This window comes from Myotis myotis, unplaced genomic scaffold (assembly GCF_014108235.1).
Source record: "Myotis myotis isolate mMyoMyo1 unplaced genomic scaffold, mMyoMyo1.p scaffold_m19_p_10, whole genome shotgun sequence".
Taxonomy (NCBI): Eukaryota; Metazoa; Chordata; class Mammalia; order Chiroptera; family Vespertilionidae; genus Myotis; species Myotis myotis.
In genome coordinates this window covers 75,022,105-75,043,002 of record NW_023416314.1, presented here as the reverse complement: position 1 = coordinate 75,043,002, position 20,898 = coordinate 75,022,105, and the positions used below count along the sequence as shown (strand labels likewise).

At 55.1% G+C, this 20,898-nt stretch overlaps 1 protein-coding gene across 7 annotated transcripts in view; it reads left to right on the top strand.

The window, feature by feature from the left end:
• NAT10 (N-acetyltransferase 10) overlaps nucleotides 1–18,137 on the top strand; it is a 33,991-nt gene extending 15,854 nt beyond the window's left edge. For 6 of the 7 annotated variants that reach the window (XM_036326264.1, XM_036326266.1, XM_036326268.1 and 3 more), the window contains 18 exons: nucleotides 1,123–1,259; nucleotides 4,023–4,147; nucleotides 4,576–4,726; nucleotides 4,964–5,060; nucleotides 5,798–5,914; nucleotides 6,695–6,796; nucleotides 6,893–6,967; nucleotides 7,888–8,004; nucleotides 8,775–8,908; nucleotides 9,093–9,141; nucleotides 11,139–11,235; nucleotides 11,320–11,430; nucleotides 12,235–12,407; nucleotides 12,912–13,031; nucleotides 13,749–13,847; nucleotides 14,215–14,288; nucleotides 14,983–15,066; nucleotides 17,387–18,137. In XM_036326264.1, the coding sequence (XP_036182157.1) occupies nucleotides 1,123–1,259; nucleotides 4,023–4,147; nucleotides 4,576–4,726; nucleotides 4,964–5,060; nucleotides 5,798–5,914; nucleotides 6,695–6,796; nucleotides 6,893–6,967; nucleotides 7,888–8,004; nucleotides 8,775–8,908; nucleotides 9,093–9,141; nucleotides 11,139–11,235; nucleotides 11,320–11,430; nucleotides 12,235–12,407; nucleotides 12,912–13,031; nucleotides 13,749–13,847; nucleotides 14,215–14,288; nucleotides 14,983–15,066; nucleotides 17,387–17,495 (1,971 nt within the window). In that variant the 3' untranslated portion in view covers nucleotides 17,496–18,137. The remainder of the gene's footprint in view (nucleotides 1–1,122; nucleotides 1,260–4,022; nucleotides 4,148–4,575; nucleotides 4,727–4,963; nucleotides 5,061–5,797; nucleotides 5,915–6,694; nucleotides 6,797–6,892; nucleotides 6,968–7,887; nucleotides 8,005–8,774; nucleotides 8,909–9,092; nucleotides 9,142–11,138; nucleotides 11,236–11,319; nucleotides 11,431–12,234; nucleotides 12,408–12,911; nucleotides 13,032–13,748; nucleotides 13,848–14,214; nucleotides 14,289–14,982; nucleotides 15,067–17,386) is intronic. The other variant, XM_036326269.1, reaches the window with a different exon arrangement.
• The last annotated feature ends 2,761 nt before the right edge of the window (nucleotides 18,138–20,898 follow it).

Sequence of the window (20,898 nt, the reverse complement as noted above, 5' to 3'; positions counted from 1 at the left end):
TACCTTCACACCAGGCTTTTTAAAAAAATATCTTTTTATTGATTTCAGAGAGGAAGGGAGAGGCAGAGAGAGAAACATCAATGATGAGAGAGAATTATTGATTGGCTGCCTCCTGCATGCCACCCACCGGGGATCGAGCCTGCAATCTGGGCATTTGCCCTTGATGGGAATTGAACCCGGGACCCTTTAGTCTGCAAGCCGACGCTCTATCCACTGAGCCAAACCAGCTGGGGCACCAGGAATTTTTTTTTTTTAGTTCTTGTTTCCCCAAGTCCTCACAAACACTGGGTGTTTACAGCTGTTTAAGTTTACCTGTGCCTGTGGAATGGGATCTCTGTTGCCTTCAGCATTGCCCTGATCGCCAGTGCTGCCTACTGTCTTTGTTTATGTTAATTGGTTATGCAGGTTCTCTCCTCATGCCCGTTTGCAAACTAAAAATAGCAGGAAGCCCTGATAAGACTGAAGGAAGGATATCAAGCTTATGGCAAGTTTGTGGCATTAGGTGGCCAAGCTAATAATATAAATAAACGTGTGAATGTGTGTGTGTGTGTGTGTGTTAAGACAGGGATAAGTCTTAGAAGTATCCTGTCAGTGCAAGGAGATGTGGCCTTTATGATGATGGTTTCAGCCTGGTGCACGGTACCCAGCCCATAGTGGGTGCTTGAGAAATCAACATCCTCCCATTGGCCACCGCTAGGGCCGAGCTGTGCCTCTGGCTCACTGACCAGAGAGAGGCTTAGGGGAGGCATGAGAAGACAGGAAAGGGAGGCACCACCTACCACACTAGGCCAGGCCCCGGGCAAAGACTCCCACAGATTTACCAGATTTTCCTCTCCAGCAGCCATCAGCTAGGTATCGCCTCCATTTTGCAGGGGAGGAATCAGGCTGCCTGTGAGTAAGTAGCCTGTCTGGGGTCACACAATTGGGCATTGAACTGTTTGAACCCAGATGACCGATTCCAAGCCCAGTACATTTTTGCCTGGCCAAGGAAATGAGGGAACGAGGAACGAAAAAGGAGTGGGAAGGGGGAGAGGAAAGAGAGGCCTTCATGATGCCTCACCAGGGACCACCGCTGCGACACGAGGTGGCCAGGCTAATGATACAAACGTGTCTATCCCCCAGTATATACATCCCGCAGACGCCGTGAAACTGGGCCAGGCTGAACTTGTTGTGATTGATGAAGCTGCTGCCATCCCCCTCCCCCTGGTGAAAAGCCTCCTGGGCCCCTACCTTGTTTTCATGGCATCCACCATCAACGGGTAAGGCACCTTGGGGTGCAGCCATCGCTCTCGTTGTAGGTTCTTGCAGTGGCCCGAAACGAATGTGGCCCGGTGGGTAAGTCTGCTCCCGACGCCAGAGTCTTTGGGGCTGCTTCAGTCTCCTAGGACTCTTGCGAATGGGAGCTGACCTCTTAGTAATCTGCAGTAGCTCACTCTGGTCGGACATGAAAGGGGCTGCACACGTCTGAAGAACTCGGGTGCGAGTGTCTCCTCCTGTCTGTAGGCCTGACCAGGTTTTTAGTATATGGATGGCAACACCAATGTCTTATAGCTTAGAGCAGCCGTGGGCAAACTACGGCCCGCGGGCTGGATCCGGCCCGTTTGAAATGAATAAAACTAAAAAAAAAAAAGACCGTACCCTTTTATGTAATGATGTTTACTTTGAATTTATGTTAGTTCACACAAACACTCCATCCATGCTTTTGTTCCGGCCCTCCGGTCCAGTTTAAGAACCTATTGTGGCCCTCGAGTCAAAAAATTTGCCCACCCCTGGCTTAGAGTCATAGCAAAACGTGGTGTTAAAGTAGCTACAATCAGCATAAGCCAGTGGGCTTATGATGGCTCCGGAGATTTTTTTTAATTTTGAAATACTTAGTTCATGTTTGCTGTAGAAAATTTAGGGAAAACAGGGAGGCAACAAGAAAAATCGCCAGTGACCTGGTCATCTAGAGATAGCGTCTGTTAGAATTTCGGTGTACATTTTCTGTGCATTTATTTTACCTTTGCGTTTGAACAAGAACGTAAACATAGTTTACATGTTGTTTTTAATTTGCTTTTTTCCATAACTGAAATTTTCCAGGTCAGTAAATACATAACTTTAATATTGGAAATATTTTGATATGTTAGTCACATCTTGCAAAGATAATTCTATTATAGATTTATTATTGTGACTGCTTTACTGACACTGAAAATATTTAAATTAAGTGGACTTTACTTTTTTTGATAACAGCTTTGTTGAGATATAATTAATATACCACACAATTTACCCATTTAAAGTGTATAACTCAGTTGTTTTTTAGTATATTCACAGAGTTGTACAATCATTACCGGTCAGAATTAGAATATTTTCATTAGCCCAGAAAGAAACCCCATGCTCTATAGCTGTCAACCTCCAACCCTCCCTCCCCTCCCCCAGCCCAGGGAACCACGAATCTACTTTCTATCTCTGTAGATTTGCCTGTGCTGGACATGGCTTATAAATGGCATCCTACAATCTGTGGTCTTTTGTGCCTGGCTTCTTTCACTTAGCGTAATGCTTTTAAGGTTCATCCTTAAAAGGTTTGTATCAGTATTTCATTCCTTTTTATGGTCAAATCATATTCCATTGTGTGTTTATAAACATTTTGTTTTGATGGACACTCGGGCGGTTTCTGTCGTTTGGCTGTGAGGACTAATGCTGCTCTGAACGTTGCTGTACAGGTTTTTGTGTGGACATGTTTTCAGTTTTCCTGGGCATCTACCTCAGGAGTGGAGTGACTGAATAAAATGGTAACTTTCTGTTTAACCATTTGAGGAACTGCCAGACTGTTTTCCAAAGCAGCTGTACCGTTTTACACTCTCACCAGCAGGGTATGAAGGTCCCAGTTTGTCCATATCCTAGCCAGCATCTGTCCTACGTCCTTTTTATTACAGCCACCTAGTGCGAAGAGGTGTCCATAGGGTCTTCGATGCGTTTCCCGTGGCTGGCGATGTGGGCGGCTTAGGCGCTGATTAGCCTTTGGATATCTTTGAAGAAATAGCTATTCAGGTCCTCTGCTCATTTCTAATTCTGTGTTTTTTAATTAGTTGTAAGGGTTTCTTATATATTCTAGACAAGTCCCTCATCAGATAAATGATTGACAGAATTTTTCTCCCATTCTGTGGTTTGTTGTTTTTTTGTGTGTCACTTTCTTTATAATGTCCTTTGAAGCACAAAAGTTTTTAGTTTTGTTGTGTTTATTCTTGTTTTTGTTTTTAGTAAATGGAATTTTTTTAAGAAAGTTTTGCTATGTGGAGTGGAGAGGGTGAAAAAATACTTCACAATTCCGATTTCTTGGTCATTCTTTAAAAGCAGCATTGAGTAAGAGGAAGTGTGTATATACACAGTGCTAAGCATTATAGTAATGAGCACTACAGAATGTAATAATAAGAAAGCAAGCCTGCTGAGCCGCCTGTACTCTGGTCACTTGTGCTTGCGACGAAAGGCAAGGAGGAAATAGGATTGAAAAGTGCTGGTTCTGTGACCAGTTTGTAGATGATTTCTCCCCCCACCCCCAGTTTTCTTCAAGTTGTTTCATGTCACCTTTTAAGTAAAAGCAGTAATCAGAAGAATGGCTTGGGTGGTGGGTTTGTTTAATCTTGATTTTCCAAACTGGATGTTCTCTTCGTTCCTTCAGGCTGTTACTTCTCACAGCAGCTCTGAGTAATTGGCCATTTAACAGCCTTGGTTTCATTATGCCAGAGGCTTTACTCACATAGCTTTTCCAGTCCTTATTTAATCCATAGCCCGTCCTGTGCGGTGTGTAGCATAGTCCCCTGTGAGGACGAGGCTAACAGAGTACTAAGTAGATGTGCCAGGACGGGAGCCACTGTGCCACCCGCCTCCTTGGGTGCCCTGTGCTGTCCAGGAGGTTCAGAGGTGAGCAGGGCCATCCTTGGGGAGCAGGAGTCTGCTGTTCCTGCAGGATGAGGAAAGTGGTCCTTGTCCCCCCCGGAGAATGGATTTGGGACCTTGTGCCTGATGGCCTTTGCTTTTGCTCCTAGCTACGAGGGCACTGGTCGGTCACTGTCCCTCAAGCTAATCCAGCAGCTCCGGCAGCAGAGTGCCCAGAGCCAGATCAGCACCACGGCTGAGAACAAGACCACAACCACGGCCAGGCTGGCCTCAGGTACCTGCAGCTCGAATGCCCTGCAGCGCACAGCAAGTCCTTTTCATTCTCGCTGGGCCCTTCCCCTTGTGACGTCATGGGTGGTGCCAAACCCTCCCACAATCAGGTTCACTCCCCAAGGCTGGAGGTGCTTTTCTCCATAGCGTGGCCAGCCAGTGACCAGATGGGAGCCTCGCGGGCCTTCTGGTGGCTGGGCCCGTGTTTGTCCCCATCTCGGGGCGAGGCTGCATTGACTTAGCGAGAGCCTTTGGGACTGTGTATGGCAAAGCTGCACATCCGCCAGAAAAGCTTAAAACCACTCAGTTCACATTCTCCAGCCAGGTTTTGCGTGGGCGCACTGTGACAAAGATAAAGTAGAACATTTGCCCCGCTCTTTTAGACAAAGCGTATTTAATAATTGTTTTTCACTGTGTGTGTTTCGGGAGCAGCGCGAACGCTGCATGAGGTTTCCCTGCAGGAGTCGATCCGATATGCCCCTGGGGACGCGGTGGAGAAGTGGCTGACCGACCTGCTGTGCCTGGACTGCCTCAACATCACTCGGATCGTGTCGGGCTGCCCCTTGCCGGAAGCCTGCGAGCTGTATCCTCCGGGGCCCTTTGCCCTGCAGAGGGGAGGGGGCGATGAAAGAACCACACGGGTTTCGGCCCTTCGTTTCGTGGGCTGCTGCTCTAGGGAACACTCTCAGTTTCCTGCTTTCCTTCCCTAACGTGTTTCTGCTCAGGACACGGGGTTCCTCTTCCCAGGTGACCCTCGGAAGTGGGATGTCCGGTTTGGGGCTCTCTTTGCTTTGTTTTGGTTGCTTAACTCCAGTCCCAGCTACTATGTTAACAGAGACACCCTCTTCTGCTACCACAAGGCCTCCGAGGTGTTCCTGCAGCGGCTGATGGCCCTGTACGTGGCTTCTCACTATAAGGTAGCTGCAGCCGCCCCCGGGCGAACTTCAGCCCCGACAGTCCCCTCTCCCCTGGCTTTCCATGTCTTCTGTTACCCAGTGGCGTGCTCAGGTGACCACTCCACCCGACTTCACTGTCCTGACCTTGGCAAGGGCCGGCGACCTTGCTGGAGGGCGGCATCACCCACTGTTGTTGACCTGGGGAGGTGGGAAGCATGGCCCGTTTCAGCAGGGGCTTCTGTTTCTTGTCGTCTGCTCAGCTGATGGGCTCAGGTGACAGCACTTGGGACCTGCTGGTGCTGTCTGACCTGAGACCAGTCTTGTGTACCTCTGGGCTATTTTTAAGGAGCAGTGAGTGAGAAGTCGGGATATTTGAATGCCATATAAACTAAAGGGCACGTTGGAAGTGTTTTGAGGGTCTAGGTGTCATTTCTATGAACCCCCTTTCATGGAAGGCTGAAGAGTTGGTGTTAGAAGTGGTGACAGGCTCTCTTAGGAGGAAGTTCCCTTCCCATCTGAGAAACTGCCAACTAGGCAGTTCTTCGCCCCCCTGCAGCCTCAGCGCTCGTGGAAGGTGACAGCAGACACTGGAGGCTGAGTCCCACACGGGCCATTTCAAAGGGTCTCGGGCTGGCTGCCTAAGACACGCGGGGGGCGCTGTGCTGGGTCTGGCCGGTCACTGGCTTAGGGAAGGTCGCTGACCCCGAGTAAAGGACACGCAGAGGGGCGGTTCTCCCTGACCTGTGCTTTGCCCACAGAACTCCCCCAACGATCTCCAGATGCTCTCCGATGCACCTGCTCACCATCTCTTCTGCCTCCTGCCCCCCGTACCCCCCACCCAGAACGCCCTTCCCGAGGTGCTGGCCGTCATCCAGGTACAGAGCGGAGGCATCCTGGGGCATTGAATGTGGGAAGCGCTTAGGTGTGGAGGGTTAGTGGCTCAGTAACCGCGGTGGGAGCTGTTGCTTGCTGGGTGTATGGAGGCAGGCGATGAGGGGGCATCGAAAGAAAGCACCACGACAGAACCAAGGCCCCGCGGTTCATGGGCCGTGACAGTTGGCACTGGCTCCTCCTAGGACAGAACTTGTTTGTGTTCCTCCTTCAGTACAAAGCAGTACATGGCGCTTATAACATTAGAAGGCAGATTGGGAAAACCGGTATTCTGAATGCCTGGCATGTGTTTATGCGTTTCTATACCGTTTTTCCTTTCCATAAACATGGGATCATAGTGCTTGGTAATCTGCCTTTATTTTCTTGCAGCGTGTCAAATATCTATAATTTGTAGACTTTTAAAAGGCTGCATTGTATTTCATTATATGCACGTACCATGTTGTGTGTGACCGTCCTCCTGGCAGATACCCGAGTCACAGGGAACTTGCACTCTCTGTGCAGAGCTGCGTGAGCTGTGTCTTGGTGGGTGTGTGCACACACACACCAGGAAGATGTCAGTACTCTGCCTGGTTAGTGAGTGTCAGGCACCCGCGGGTGTAGTGATGAAGCTTCCATTGGAAGTGGATGAGCCAGTTACAGGGTCAAGCCTGACCTGGAGTGGAAACAGCTGGCCTGGTCAGACCAGCGGACGCTGATGCTGTTCTGTGAGTGGGCTGTGGGCGGGGGCCGGCCTTCCTGTCTGCACCGCCCTGCTTCCCCCGCAGGTGTGCCTGGAAGGAGAGATTTCTCGCCAGTCCATCTTGAACAGCCTGTCTCGAGGCAAGAAGGCTTCGGGAGACCTGATTCCCTGGACAGTGTCCGAACAGGTGATGCGCTTCCCCTGGCCTGTCGGTGTGAGCGAAGCCGGCCCTGTCGGAGGGGGTGTTGTGTCGCTAAGGTGCTGGCTTGTGTCTCCCACACAGTTCCAAGATCCAGACTTCGGTGGCCTTTCCGGTGGAAGGGTGGTTCGCATTGCTGTTCACCCGGATTATCAAGGGGTAACGTGTCCTCCCTCCTCTCGGCAGCTGTGCTGCGGGCTTGTTAGGGCAGGTGTACGTGGCTGTGTGAATGGGAAGCTGGTCGAGGGGCACGCAGTCCAGTGCTGTGGGGTGTGTCGGCTGGGGCTGGGGGCGGACAGGATGATTGTATGTGCTCGCTCTTCCTTTGTTGTGAGGACAGGGGACCTGAGAACCAGATCTTTTTGTAATCACTTCCCGTCTCTTAGAAATCCCCACTGAGGAGGTAGCTCAGGGGTCCTCAAACTATGGCCCGCGGGCCACATGCAAATACAAATATTGTATTTGTTCCCGTTTTGTTTTTTTACTTCAAAATAAGATATGTGCAGTGTGCATAGGAATTTGTTCATAGTTTTTTTTTTAAAACTATAGTCCGGCCCTCCAACGGTCTGAGGGACAGTGAACTGGCCCCCTGTTTAAAAAGTTTGAGGACCCCTGAGTTAGCTGGGGAGACATCAGGTTTGGGCTTGCTGATCTGTGGGCCAGAAATCCCAGCCAGCCTTCCTCACGCTCGGATGGCCAATGGGCTGTTCTTTTTTTTCTTTAACATATTTTATTGATTTTTTTACAGAGAGGAAGGGAGAGGGATAGAGAGTTAGAAACATCAATGAGAGAGAAACATCGATCAGCCGCCTCCTGCACACTCCCTACTGGGGATGTGCCCGCAACCAAGGTACATGCCCTTGATCGGAATCGAACCTGGGACCCTTGAGTCCGCAGGCTGACGCTCTATCCACTGAGCCAAACCGGTCAGGGCTAATGGGCTGTTCTTGATGGGCTTAGGCCAGTGGTTGCCATCCAGTGTTCTGCAGACCACTGGTGGTCTGTGAGGTCCGAAAGGTTGTCGACCACTGGACTAGAACCTCTCTTCCTTGTCCGTTTCCCTCCGTGCTTACTCACAGATGGGCTACGGCAGCCGAGCTCTGCAGCTGCTGCAGATGTACTACGAAGGCAGATTCCCTTGTCTGGAGGAGAAGGTCGTTGAGACGGCGCAAGAAATTCACACCGTCAGCAGCGAGGTAAGCAGCTCTGGGCTGAGCTGGTTCCTGGAGGGCCTCCCGGGTCTGCAGGAGCACCGTCGAGGCTAGTGAGTGGCCGGGGCCTGTGCGTGGAGCAGGCACACAGAGCTTTGAAGGAACTGCTGCTTGCTTGAGCCTTACGGTTGCGATCTTCAGATCGGCACCACTGGCATCAGCTGGAAACGTGTTAAAAATGCAAATTCTAGAGTCCTGCCCAGACCTCCTGAGTCAGACGCTCAGGCGAGGCCCCGTAACGTGGTCTTAAGCTCCCAGGTGATGCTGATGCAGGTTCAGCTTCAAACATCCCCTCCCGGGTCTCAGTCCTAGGCCCGGCCTCAGAATCTGTCCTTCTTGGTGAGCGTGATTAACCCGGAGCTGCAACGCTTTCTGCACACACGCGTTGGAATTTCACATGTGCCCTTTGCGGGTGTGGGGCAGGGGTTGTATTTATGGTCAGGCTCAGAGGTGTGTCACTTCCCAGTGACAGGCCTGGACCTTCAGCCCCACCTCCGGGACCTACCTTGTCTGTGAACCTGCTGGCGTGTCTAGGCCGCGTGGCTCTTCTGCATGCTGAGCAGTGCATGCTTACAGGGGCTGGTGAACTCAGGATTCGCCCTGGGCTCACTGGTGCTCCTCTATTTTGAGAACCTTGGGAACAAGCCAGGCAGCCTGTCCTGCTGTTCCCGCTCCGTCTAGAGCCCGGAGTGCGGTGCTCGGGGAGGTCACTGACCTTGCCCCCCTCCGCCGGGCGGCTCCCCTGCCTCCTCCAGGCCGTCAGCTTGTTGGAAGAGGTCGTCACTCCCCGGAAGGACCTGCCTCCCTTGCTCCTCAAACTGAATGAGAGGCCTGCAGAGCGCCTGGATTACCTGGGAGTGTCCTATGGCTTGACCCCCAGGCTCCTCAAGTAAGGGTTTGCCTGTCTCGTCCGTCCCCCCTCCCCCGGTATCTGAGAATGAGGGTTCTGTGGGCTGTGCGCCTGGGTGTTTGTCGGACATGCGTCGACTCCCTGCCCTCCTGGCCCTTCCCAGCTTGGTCTGCCAGCTGCTCCCAGAGGGCGCACAGTGACTGCTCCCTTTGCGTCTTTGCAGGTTCTGGAAACGGGCGGGGTTCGTTCCTGTTTATCTGAGGCAGACCCCGGTGAGTAGGCGCCTAGCAGAGGGGGGTGTGGGTTTGTGGTTACAGTGGGGATGGGCCTGTCCTTGCAGAGCCCTGTGCCCCCGTGTGCCGAGCAGGTGCCCCCGCCTGAGGGCCACGGGAGCAGCCGTCCTCCCTGACAGGCACTGCGCTGCTCTCCCCGCTGCGCTGGGGCTCCGTGCTTGCCTGTGACATAGCCGAGGCCCTCGTGCACTTGCTCAGCGAGCTCTGGAAGCCTGTAACTGGGGCCTCCCTGGATTTCTTTAAAAAGATAAAAGTAGTTTTAGGGAAGAGTTCATGACAGAGCATAGAGGTTATTATGGGAGGGGAGAGTGTGTGACTCAACTACCCAGCCAGGGCCCTGACAGTGTAACTTTTTTTCTGAGTGTTTTTGATGGGTGGGTGGTTGAATCTGAAGGTGAGGAGCCCGCGGATATGGAGTGCTGTCGATGCTTCTGTTCAGTGAGTGAATAAGGAATGACAGCTATGAAGGTAGGGACTGAAGGTGGAGACAAGAGGGTGAGTGCTTGGAGTCAGTGTTTAGGGCAGCGGTTCTCAACCTGTGGGTCGCGACCCCTTTGGTGGTCGAACGACCCTTTCACAGGGGTCGCCTAAGACCATCCTGCATATCAGATATTTACATTACGATTCATAACAGTAGCCACATTACAGTTATGAAGTAGCAACAAAAATAATTTTATGGTTGGGTCACAACATGAGGAACTGTATTTAAAGGGCCAGAAGGTTGAGAGCCACTGGTTTAGAGGAATGAGGAACAGCCGGGGAGAAAGTCGGGGTTCGGTGTCACAGGCCGAGGTTAACCAGTGCTTCAAGAAGGGGAGTCATTTGCTATTCAGAGAACAGTTAAGATGAAAAGCAATTGGCCGTTGGACCTCCCAGCATCAGTGATCCCACTGAGAGCAGCTTCACTGGAGTGAGGGACCCACACGATTGGAGAGAGTGGGCGGTGAGGGAGCGGACGGAGCAGATGCGTCACACGCACAGCAAAGGGGAGCAGAGAAACAGGGCAGCTGGAGGGAGACAGGTAGGTGGGCCTATCAGATGGGAGCTTCTGGAACATGTCCGTGTGCTGCAGGGGAGGATCCTGCAGAAACCACGCAAGGAATTATAATGGACAGGGAGAGTCTGGTTGCAGGAATACAGGCCTTGAGGAGGTGAGGGGGTAGGACCGGGAGGGAGGAGGAGAGGTGGCCACCTCATCCTTCCCAAGGGGGAAGGCAGGGAGTGTGGGTGCGGAAGGGTTGGCTGCTGTTGACTTGGGTGGAAAGGAGGAAGTTCTTTTCTGATTGCTTCAGTGTTCTCAGCGAGAGGAGGTCACGGCAAAGAGGAAGGGGTGCTGGAGGCTTGACTTTGGAGGGTGCAAAGCCAGTATGTAGGGTGGTGCCCCTTTGAGAGGCTGAGGCTGGGATATACACTTGGAGTCAACTACAAGGAACGCGGATCATTGAGCTCAGTGCGGCCTCAGCATGGTCTTGTGCTGTGTGCTGCCCTTTGTGACTGGATGCTGGCGTTTTGTTACACGGATGTTGAGATCCATTAGATATTTTTATGGTCTGGGCTTTGTTGTTCTGTAGTAAAAAGGGAAAACCTGTGGTCACCGTTTTAGCACCTAAAGAGGCTGCCCTTGCAAACTGGTTGCCAGCATGGAAACTCAGGGCTGCACGCGTAAAGTTTTTGCTGTAAGGCACCGAAACACGTTGACTGGGTCGCGTGGAGTTTAAGCTGTGATAACTCTGCGTTCATCATCTACCTGATGTGAGCAAGTGGCTCACCTCCGTGGTCCAGGGCAGCTCTGCTCCGTTGCCATGGCATCTGCTGGGAAGTGTGGGAAGTGATGCCCGTGAGAATGGGAGGCGAGGGCACTTCTCCCGCTGGGGAAGAGGGAAAGGCCGTGGGAGCGCCATGCTTCCCTCCGAGCTCTTACCCTTTAACAGCGACGGCTACTCAGGGGGTTCTTGGTGCCGTTCTGTCTTTTCCAGAACGACCTGACGGGAGAACACTCGTGCGTCATGCTGAAGACGCTGGCTGAGGAGAGCGAGGCTGAGCAGGGGGCCTGGCTGGCGGCCTTTTGGAAAGGTGCGTCTGAGTGGAAGGGAGACGGCGGGCTGATGCGGGGTGAAGGGGGGCTTCCGGACCCCTGACTGTGGCTGCACCCCACAGATTTCCGCAGGCGCTTCCTAGCTCTGCTGTCCTACCAGTTCAGCACCTTTGCTCCTCCCCTGGCTCTGAACATCATTCAGAACAGGAACATCGGGAAGCCCTCGCCGCCAGGTGAGCTGGGCAGGACGGCGCAGGGCTGGTCATGGGTTGTGTGGAAGGAGGTGGATGGGGTGGTCCCAGAAGAGGGAGGGCCTGGGAATGGAGGGACCGGCTCTAGGCCTGCATCTGCTGCCCTCCTCTGCCTTGGGCACCGTCACCCACGGTAGCTGTCTACGTAACAGGACTCGGGGGTGAGATCTGACTTCAGGGATGTCAAATAAGGCTATTCAGCTAGTGAGTCCTGGAACCCGACTTAAACCTGTGCACCAGGTAACTCGCTTGGTGCCGAGGCTGTGTCCTCAGGTGTGGAGCTGTGAAAGGACGTGCTGCCAGCCTTCTGTGGCCAGCACAGGGACGTGTGCTGGGGATGACAAATTCTGTTGGAATATTTAAAATACCAGGAAATAGGAAGGCTCACATTAACAGCTGTGGGCTTTTTTGTTCTGTCGCTAACTGTGTGTGTGCACGTTGTTTTGCCAATTCTATTGAAAAACCTCCTCGAGCTGGACACTTCCTGTGAGGCGGGTCCTGGCAAGTGACAAGTGGGACAGGGTGTTAGATCCTCTCACCCTGGGGCCTGAGCTTCCCTGGACCTGCAGTGTTGGCGTGGAGTGCCGCGTAAAGGCCCACGCCAGTGGTCCCCTCCCTGCGTGGCCTAGGGAAGGGTCGGGCTGCCTGGGGTGGTCGGTATCTTACATTGGGGGGGCAGGTACTCCCCGGAGGCTGGTCTCCCGATCTGCTCTGGCTGAAGGCCGGTGGAGGAGCAGCGTTAGGGTGCCCGGGGGCGGCCCTGACCCGCCTGGCTCGCCCCTGCAGCTCTGCGCCGGGAGGAGCTGGAGGCGCTCTTTCTGCCCTATGACCTGAAGAGGCTGGAGATGTACTCACGGAACATGGTCGACTATCACCTTATCATGGACATGATCCCCGCCATCTCCCGGATGTATTTCCTGAACCAGCTGGGGGACCTGGCCCTGTCTGCTGCCCAGTCGGTAGGTTACCTGCTGCCCGTGTGCCGGGTCTGGCGCAGTTTACGGGCGGGATGTCCGGTTGAATGTTTTGACGTAACTTTGTGCATTGAACTCCTCGGGGTTCTGATGGGGGGTGGGAGGGGGTCTCCTCTTCCTGTGGTGCAGGCGGGGACACTGGGGCTCCGAGGTTGAGTCCTGAGCCCGGCCATGCAGTTGGCAAGGAGAGCTGCATTCCAGCCCACATCCTTGGGCCCTGTTGCCGTGGCTCGCTCTCTACTTCAGCGGAGGCTGGGAGCACCCACACCTCTCAGCGCAGCTGTGAAGCAGCTGTTTTCAGGATAAGTCAGTTTGGGGGTTTTAGGAAGAGGGACCACTTCTCAGTAGTTCCAGTAACGAGATGAAAGAGAAGATTCCAGAATCACCGTGGGGGTTGATCACTGTGGTCCAGAGAGGGCAGCCCTGTCCCAGTGCTTGGATGGGCAGGGCCTGCCCTGCGGCCTCTCTCCAGGACTTTCCATCTTCCAGGCTCTCCTCCTGGGGGTCGGCCTGCAGCACAAGTCCGTGGACCAGCTGGAAAAGGAGATCGAGCTGCCCGCCGGCCAGCTGATGGGGCTTTTCAACCGGATCATCCGCAAAGTCGTGAAGGTACCCTTGGCCGAGGGTGGGGTTGTGGTCCATTTGGAATAATGTGACAACCTGTCCCTGCCCCAAGATGACTAGATCTTAACATTTGGCCGCATACGCTGCAGATCGTCTCTCACAGGCGCATGCGTACACGCACACGCACGCACCCTGGCGAAATGGGACCACTGCTGGGAGCTGGGGATCTGCAGTCTGTGTTGTTTTTTTGTTTTGTTTTTTAATATATACAGTGGGGCCTTGACTTACGAGTTTAATTTGTTCTGAGACCGAGCTCGTTAAGGAGCTTGTTAACTCAAATTATTCTATCAACTCAATGCAAAAAATCAGCCGAGAGACAGCTGGTATCTCAAAAAACTCGTTAGTCGGGACACTCGTAAGTCAAGGCCCCACTGTATTTTTATTGATTTCAGAGAGGAAGGGAGAGGGAGAGAGATGGAAACATCAATGATGAGAGAGAATCGTTGATCGGCTGCCTCCTGCACACCCCCTGCTGGGGATCAAGCCTGCAACCCAGGCATGTGCCCTTGACTGGAATCGAACCCGGGACCCTTCAGTCCGCAGACTGACGCTCTATCCACTGAGCCAAGCCAGCCAGGGCGTGCAGCCTGTGCTTTTATTCTCTTGCCGTGAGCACACGCTGCCTCAGCTATGTTGAGCTTGTGCTCAGGGCGGGATCCCTGCTGCTGCTTCATCTCTGCTTTCTGGCCGTTGTCTTTGCAGCTGTTTAACGAGGTGCAGGAGAAGGCCATTGAGGAGCAGATGGTGGCCGTGAAGGACGTGGTCATGGAGCCCACGATGAAGACCCTGAGTGATGACCTGGTATGCCGCTGCCGAAGGCCTTGCGAGCGCTGAGGGGGAGCCCCGTCCCCTTTAGCGGGAGTCCGCGGCGCTGACCGTGCCGGTGGTGTTGATCTTGGGTGTGGGCGACCTTCCCTCCCCGCGTGTCCCTGCCCTGGATGTGCTGAGCGCACAGGGGCCTGCTCTGCCTCCCACTGAAGGATGTGTGTGTGCACTCAGGCCAGCTGCTGCTGTGAGCTCGTTGGCCCTTGTAGGCTTTTCAGATGCACCCTGTGCATTAAGGGCTGCCTCCTGCGTGGGAGTAGGAGGTGTCTGCTCATAGGGGTGATATTCTGCGATTGGTCCCCTGCTTAACTGACCTGCTCTGTCTCTGGGACTTTGCCCACAGGATGAAGCAGCAAAGGAATTCCAGGAGAAACACAAGAAGGAAGTGGGGAAGCTGAAGGACATGGACCTCTCTCAGTAAGGCCCTCTGCTGCCCGGGGGCAGCGAAGGCTGCGTTTTGGCTTCTGGCGCGTGGAGAACCTGCCGCAGGTCTCCTGTTCCTCACCCGGGCCCCGGAGCCTTGGAAGCTGTGTTTCATGGGTCACCTTAGAAGCACTGAGAGCTAAAATCCTCCTCCTTCACTGTTCGCTGTGCCTCGCTGGCCTTAGTCCTGTAGTTGCTGGGCCATTGCTGATGGTGGCTGTTGGACACGGGAGATGGGGAGGTGGCCAGGAGGTCGCTGGGCAGGATTCCAGGCTCTGCTGCCAGCTGTGCAATATCAAAACCTTGACTTGCCGGGACTGCTAGATCCCCCAGAGTGGGCGAGGTGGGCGGGAGAGGCACAGTCCCAGGGTAGGCGGCACGTCTGGAGGTGGGAGTGAGCAAGAAGGTGGTGGGCTGACAGGAGGCTTCTTTGGTGGGCAGTTAATCAGAGTCAGGGAGGAGTTGGGTGCCGCCTCTGGTGCAGGCCTGTCCTGTCGTGGCCCTGCTGGTGGGCCGCTGACCTCTGCCCCTGCAGTGCCTGTCCTCTGGGCCCTGCTGCTCAACGCTGATGCAGCTCGGCCTGGCGTTGGGCAGGATGTGTCTGACGGGAATGTTGTCACTGTCCTGTTTTCTTGTAAGCACTCCCCTTTTCTTTTGAGCCGACTCTGATATTTTCTCTATTTTTTAGATACATAATCCGTGGCGACGATGAAGAGTGGAATGAGGTCTTAAACAAGGCTGGGCAGAACGCTTCGATCGTCAGCCTGAAAAGGTGGGGCCTCCCGTTGGACAGACACATCTGGCTTCTGTGCTTCTCTAGTAACTTTCGTTCGGAGAGAGGTTGGAACAGACTCTGAGAGAAAAGTCACAGTTCTCTCCTCTGCGGGGGCGGCTTTGGTAGCACCTGCTACAGGCCAGGCAGCATCCCTCGTGTTCCCTGGACGGCAGGGGAGCCGGAGGGGACAGTCCCAGAGCTGCCAGGGACTGAGCACTGCCCGTGGGCTTAGCGCAGCGTCCGTCACCCGCAGAACAGCACGGGTGGATGTTTGTCACCGTCACTGCTGTGACGATGAAGTAACCAAGGCCGGGAGGTGTATCGTAACTTCCCAGGAGGCTCACGGCTGTAAGGGGCAGGGCCGGCGTGGGGCCAGGCTTGTCCACCGTGGAGCCCGTGGCTATAGCTGCTGCGCTCTCCTCCCAGCCAGCGGGCCTCAAGGTCTGGGGTCTTAAAGTCCCTTTATAACAAAAGCTATTGAAGGATCCCAAAGGGCTTGTGGGCTATTTATATTTTCGATACTAGAAATTTTAATTAATGAGAAATTTAAAAAAAATGTGTTCATTTAGAATTAATGGTCCAATACTGGACTCATGATTTTTGGTGGTTTTAAAGTGGCATGGTTTTACCTTCGCATTTATCTGGCGATCCTGCAGTCTTTTATGCTATCATATGTCTTGTAGCCTCTGGAAAACTGAGCACTTGTGAGAGCATAGAAGTGAAAAAGGCACATAATCAATTAGCATTATATGAACATAGCTTGGGCCTGGGCACCCCTGGCAGGGTCTTGGGCAGCCTAGGTGTCCCGGGGCCACTCTTGGGAAACCTCTGTTCCACGTGGCGTCTCGGCGAGGGTTATGTTTGTGGATGGCCACGGTTTCGGGCTGGCACCTTCGTTGGAGTTTCCGTGGGAGAGAACGTGTCCTCCCTGCCCGGGGCCTCTAGAGATGAGGCTCCCACCGCTGTTTGGGGTTGGTGTGGGGTGAGTTTGTGCCATTGCCAGTTACCGGCTGGTCCCCTGAACAGTTCATTTGGAAACGTGGAAGGAGGAAGTCCTGTGACTGGGAGCCGTGAGTCCCAGGAGTTAGATGCTCGCTCTGCATCTCCGCATGTCGCGGGTCACGAGGGAGCCGGTCGGTGTGGCTCACTCCCACGTGCTCTGAGGTCGCGCAGAGCCTGTGCAGCGTGTGCTGGCCTCCGGTTTGGACAGAGTGGCAGGTGCAGCAGGGCCCACGATGGCTGTGGCCTCCAGTGAGGCCCTGACTGGCACCGACAGCCAGGGGCGTGCATGGCCCGGGGAAGGCTGGTCCAGGCTTACAGAGCGTGGCCGCTCCTGCCGTTGGCTGGGCTGTCCCTGCCGGTGAGGAGCCGGGCGGCAGCTCCGTGCTTGAGGGCTGAGTCCATGCAGATTTGTGCTCTTGGAGGTAAAACTCTGACCTCTGTCACTATATATTCTTAGAGGCCTTGCCTTCCTTCCCTTTTCCCTCATGAGTGGTCACTTCATTCAGGTGACGTTACTGGCCCTGAGGGCACTGTTCACCCTCCCGCCCGCATAGGGAGGTGCTTGTGCCCGAGCCTAAGCAGCAGGGAGGAGTGACCCGGGCTGCTCTGTCCTCGAGGAACCCTCTCGCCACCGAGATGTGTAACCCGAGTTGGTGCTCCTCGGGCTTTCTTCTTGTTCAGGAAAATAAAATAATAGCGGCCCCTCAGGAAGTGGTGTAGGGTTTGCCTGGAGTCTCACGCTTTGTGTTAGGGTCCCTGGGACAACGTGTCTGGTTTCCAGGGTGATCCTGAGTGGTGAGTGGTGGGAGGGAATCTCCCTGGCGATGCCTTAGATTTTTCTTGGGGTCTTGGGAGAGGGGAGCGTACAGGACTCCGAGAGAACGCAGACTTCTGATACTAAGACGTGGATTTCTGCCCTGGCCGGGCGCTCAGTTAGTTGGGGCGTTGTCCATACACCTAATGTGGGTCCGATTCCCAATCAGGGCACATACCTAGGTTGTGGGTTCAATCCCTGGTCCGGGAATGTACAGGAGGCAACTGATCGATGTTTCTCTCACATTGATGTCTCCCTAAAATTAAAAAAAAAAGATGTGGATTTGTCCCTTCACCCACAAGAGCCCAGTGAGGGCAGGGGCTGGGTTGCCGTGCTGTCCCCGGGCCCTGACGCTGCCGGGCGTGCTGACAGGCCTGCAGGGACATCCGTGTCTGCCTGGGTCTCATGCTGTTTCAGGGGATGGGACCCCTTTTCAGACCCAGCAGAGCTGCCTGTGCACCTTTCATTCTTTGTCCTTTACTGCTGCTCTTTCCCCTCCAGTGACAAGAAAAGGAAATTGGAAGCGAAACAAGAACCCAAACAGAACAAAAAGTTGAAGAACAGAGACACGAAGCACAGAAAGGACATGAAACTGAAACGGAAGAAATAGTGGCAGGAAGCTTGGGCCTCAGCAGCTGACTCGCAAGGAGACACCCTGACTCTCTGAACCGCCTCCGGCTGGACTGGGCCACGGCCCCGTGGAAGGCAGTGCGGGCCGTCGCCCCGCAGCCGGCCTGGGACTCGGTGCCCGCATGGGCGTGGCTGGAAGCACTCGCTGCCGAGGGGGTCGGCTCGGACCTCGCCAGGGGCCACCCTCTGTCCCTGCCGGGGTCTGCCTCCTCCCAGCCGGGCCTGCCTTTCCCATAAGTTCATGTTTTGTGTTGGGTCCGGCGTTTTCCCTTCCCACGTGTGTGGGAGCCACGACGGCTCTCGTCCCTCCTCAGGCGTTGAGTGCGCTGAGTGGTGATGCCCGGAGGCTGCCGGTGGAGCGCGGGCCTCGTCATGGACTTGTCCCAGCCCCTGGCCTGGGCCACGGGAGCCTCCGGTGGCCGTGGGGTGCTGCCACCGTCACTCCTGGCTCCCGCGGGCGGCCGCCAGTGCCCGACCTCCTGACTCAGGGTGGCTATGGCTTTCGAGTCCCCAAACTTATTGCTTCATCCATTCGGGGAAATACGTTGGGAAAGACTGCTTCCCCGGCCAGGGTGAGAGGGACAGAGGGTCTATTTTTAATAAATAACATCTAGAAAGCTTCCACCTGTGGTACTCACTGGCTCCACGCAGGGGAAGGTGCGTCTGGCCCTGTTGGTTCTGGGGGTCTTGGCTGCCGGGAGGCTGTGGGGGCGCTGGAATCGAGGCCGAGATGGGGCAGAGCGGTCCGGGCTGACATCCCAGGAGCCTGTGGGGCAGGTGGCTGGCCCGGCCGCGCTCGCTGGTCGCTGAGGGATGTGGTGTGTGCCTGGGGGCCTCTTCCCCCAACTCCTGTCAGGTGCTGTGTCCCTTCCCTCTGTCGGGGGCACATTATGTGGTGGCTTCACACGTACTTTGGTACGTCTGACGGCATCTACTTTCCGGTCCCAAATCCTGTACTTTACTGAAATGGCCCCGAGGGCCTCTGTAGGGTTGGTCCTTCTCCATGTCGCCCAGGCAGTCAGCTCAGTGGTGCTGTGGTCTGTGTCTACTTTGTGGCTCCCTGGCCACATCCATCTCCAGCTTCTACTCTGTTCTTATTTTTACCTGAAAAAATGCTTATGCTTTGGTTACTAATGTTCCTTGCTTTTTCGTAAATTTAGGTCTTTTGAGAGTCAAAATAGATTCTTTCCTCAGCCCTGACACGTAACCGGGGTCCTAGACGGCCAACGCACGGACGGGGAAGTGAAGGGGAGCCTCTGGATCCAAGAGGATTAGACACGCGGCCCGGGGACTCGCGGCCACAGGGGAAGAGCACACTGTCCCCTGCGCCTGTGTCCGTGGCGAAGGGGCCTTTTGTCTCCTGGCTCTGCCTGAAGACCCCCGTGAAGTCTGCGTTTGCTGAGAGAGGAGAGCTGAAAAGAACTCTGATCCGTTTTTCTCAGCGTGCCTGAGCCTGCCTGTCAAAGAGGATCTCCTTGGGAGAGCGGCCGAAAGCAGTCAGAATCCCAGGTGGGCTGAGCCACACGGCCCACGTCCCCAGGGCTGCTCTGCTGGCCCAGGTGCAGGGAGGCGCTCTGAAGCCAACTGCCTGCCTTTGACACTGGCTCTGCCCTGACCCTTTCTGTGACCCCTCCCCGCTGCCTCGTCCACATCTGGAAACGGGAGTGACCATGACAGCACGCGCTTAGCCGGGGTAAGAGAAGAGCCGAGAACAGTGCCTGGCAGACAGCAAGTGCTCGCCACGTCGGAGTTCTGTGGCCCAGAGCGGCAGGGGAGCTGCAGTTACCACCAGTGCTGGCGACTGAATAGGACCGGCTTTGTCCTGCACCCGCCACCTGAGCTAGAAGAGGAGCCCCCCTGGGGAGCAAGGAGCGTGCATTCGCAGTCAGACCGGCCGGCCGCACGTCCTCCAGCAGCTTTGCTTCTCAGATGGCCGTCCCTTTTGCACACAGAAAGCAAGCGGACGTTTCGCCTGCTGTGCACAGTCCTGGTCCTTGTATTTGCAAAGCGAATGTTCCTAAACAGGTCTCTGCACTTCACGGCCGTGATCTTGGGTTCTCCTCCAAACCTGAGAGCACGCCCGCCTCCCCAGGCCTCACCATCTGGCCCCCAGACAGTGACATCTGTAAAGCTCACCATCTCAGGAACTCTCACTTGAAATGAATGCTGTCACCAGGACGGGAAGGGGCTGAAGATGCCCCAACAAAGGAGGTTCCTAAGTGGTCTCCATCCCCGGGAGTGGAGCCGGGAGGGGCTGGAGGGGCCGGTGCTGGCCTGCTTCAGTGTCTCCACTGCTCATCTGGCCCTGCAGTCCCCAGCGCCCAGGAGAGGACGCAGGGGGCTGTGAGGCTGGGGGAGGGGAGGAAGTAAGTGACTGTCACCTTGGAAAAATGTGGACTCATTATCTGTGGACTCATTATCTGAGGCCATTACGCCAGCCGCCAGCCCTGGGCCAGCCTCAGGCCTGGAGGAGGGGGTGGGGCTGGCATCCCCTCGGGCCCTCCGACCAGAGCGGAGGGGGTGTGGTCATTCTGTAAACAATTGGTTAGAGTTACAATGTGTGGGTTCTGCAGAGGGTGGGGGTGGGGGGGCAGAAAAGGGGAGGCTTGGGGCTTTCTGTTGCCTGAGGGGGCTCTGAGGAGAACGCCCAGACTGAAAGGAAAAGGGAGGCCTGGGAGCCGGAAAGCAGGGCGGGCCCAGGTGGAGGAAGGCCGGCTCAGTGTTGGCCTTGGGGGCCCTGGTTGGACTGGGGCCCCGTCTTGGATGAGGAGGCCCAGGCTCCAGCAGCAGAAGTGCGAGCTGATTGCCCGGGGGACGGCTGCAGTAGGACGGATCCCTCCGTAGAGAGAACAGACGTTCAGCCCCTGGTTTCCCAGAACTCCTGCGAGGAGAATCCACTTCCTCCCCAGCCTGCTGGGCTGAGGGCCTGGAGCTGCTGGAGGGCACCTGGCCGCCAGGCGAAGGTGAGGTGACCACCTCCCTTTCCATTAGAGCCTCCTAGTCCCTTGGGAGGATGTCTGATTTCCCCCTAATTATTGTTTTAAGTGCTCTCAGAAGAGTGTGTTCCTGCTACCTGAAGGCTCAAAGGGGTCCTACACCTTGTAATCTCATCTTTGCTTTAACTTGCCCTTCCGTCCAAAAGAGAGAAGGAAATGGCTGAGCCCCATCCAGGACCAGCCTCCTAGGTCTTGCCTTAGGCGAGGGACTTGTGGGGAGGGTGGACCCAGACCCCTGAAGGGCAGCCCCTGCCGATGGGGAGGGCTGGGCCAGGGGCAACCTCCTGCACAGGGCCTCTGCCCAGAGGGTGGTGTCGTGAGCGCTCCTCCTCCCCCTGTCCCCCAGAGGGCGCCATGTGTCCATGCAGGGCCCTCTCCCTACCACTG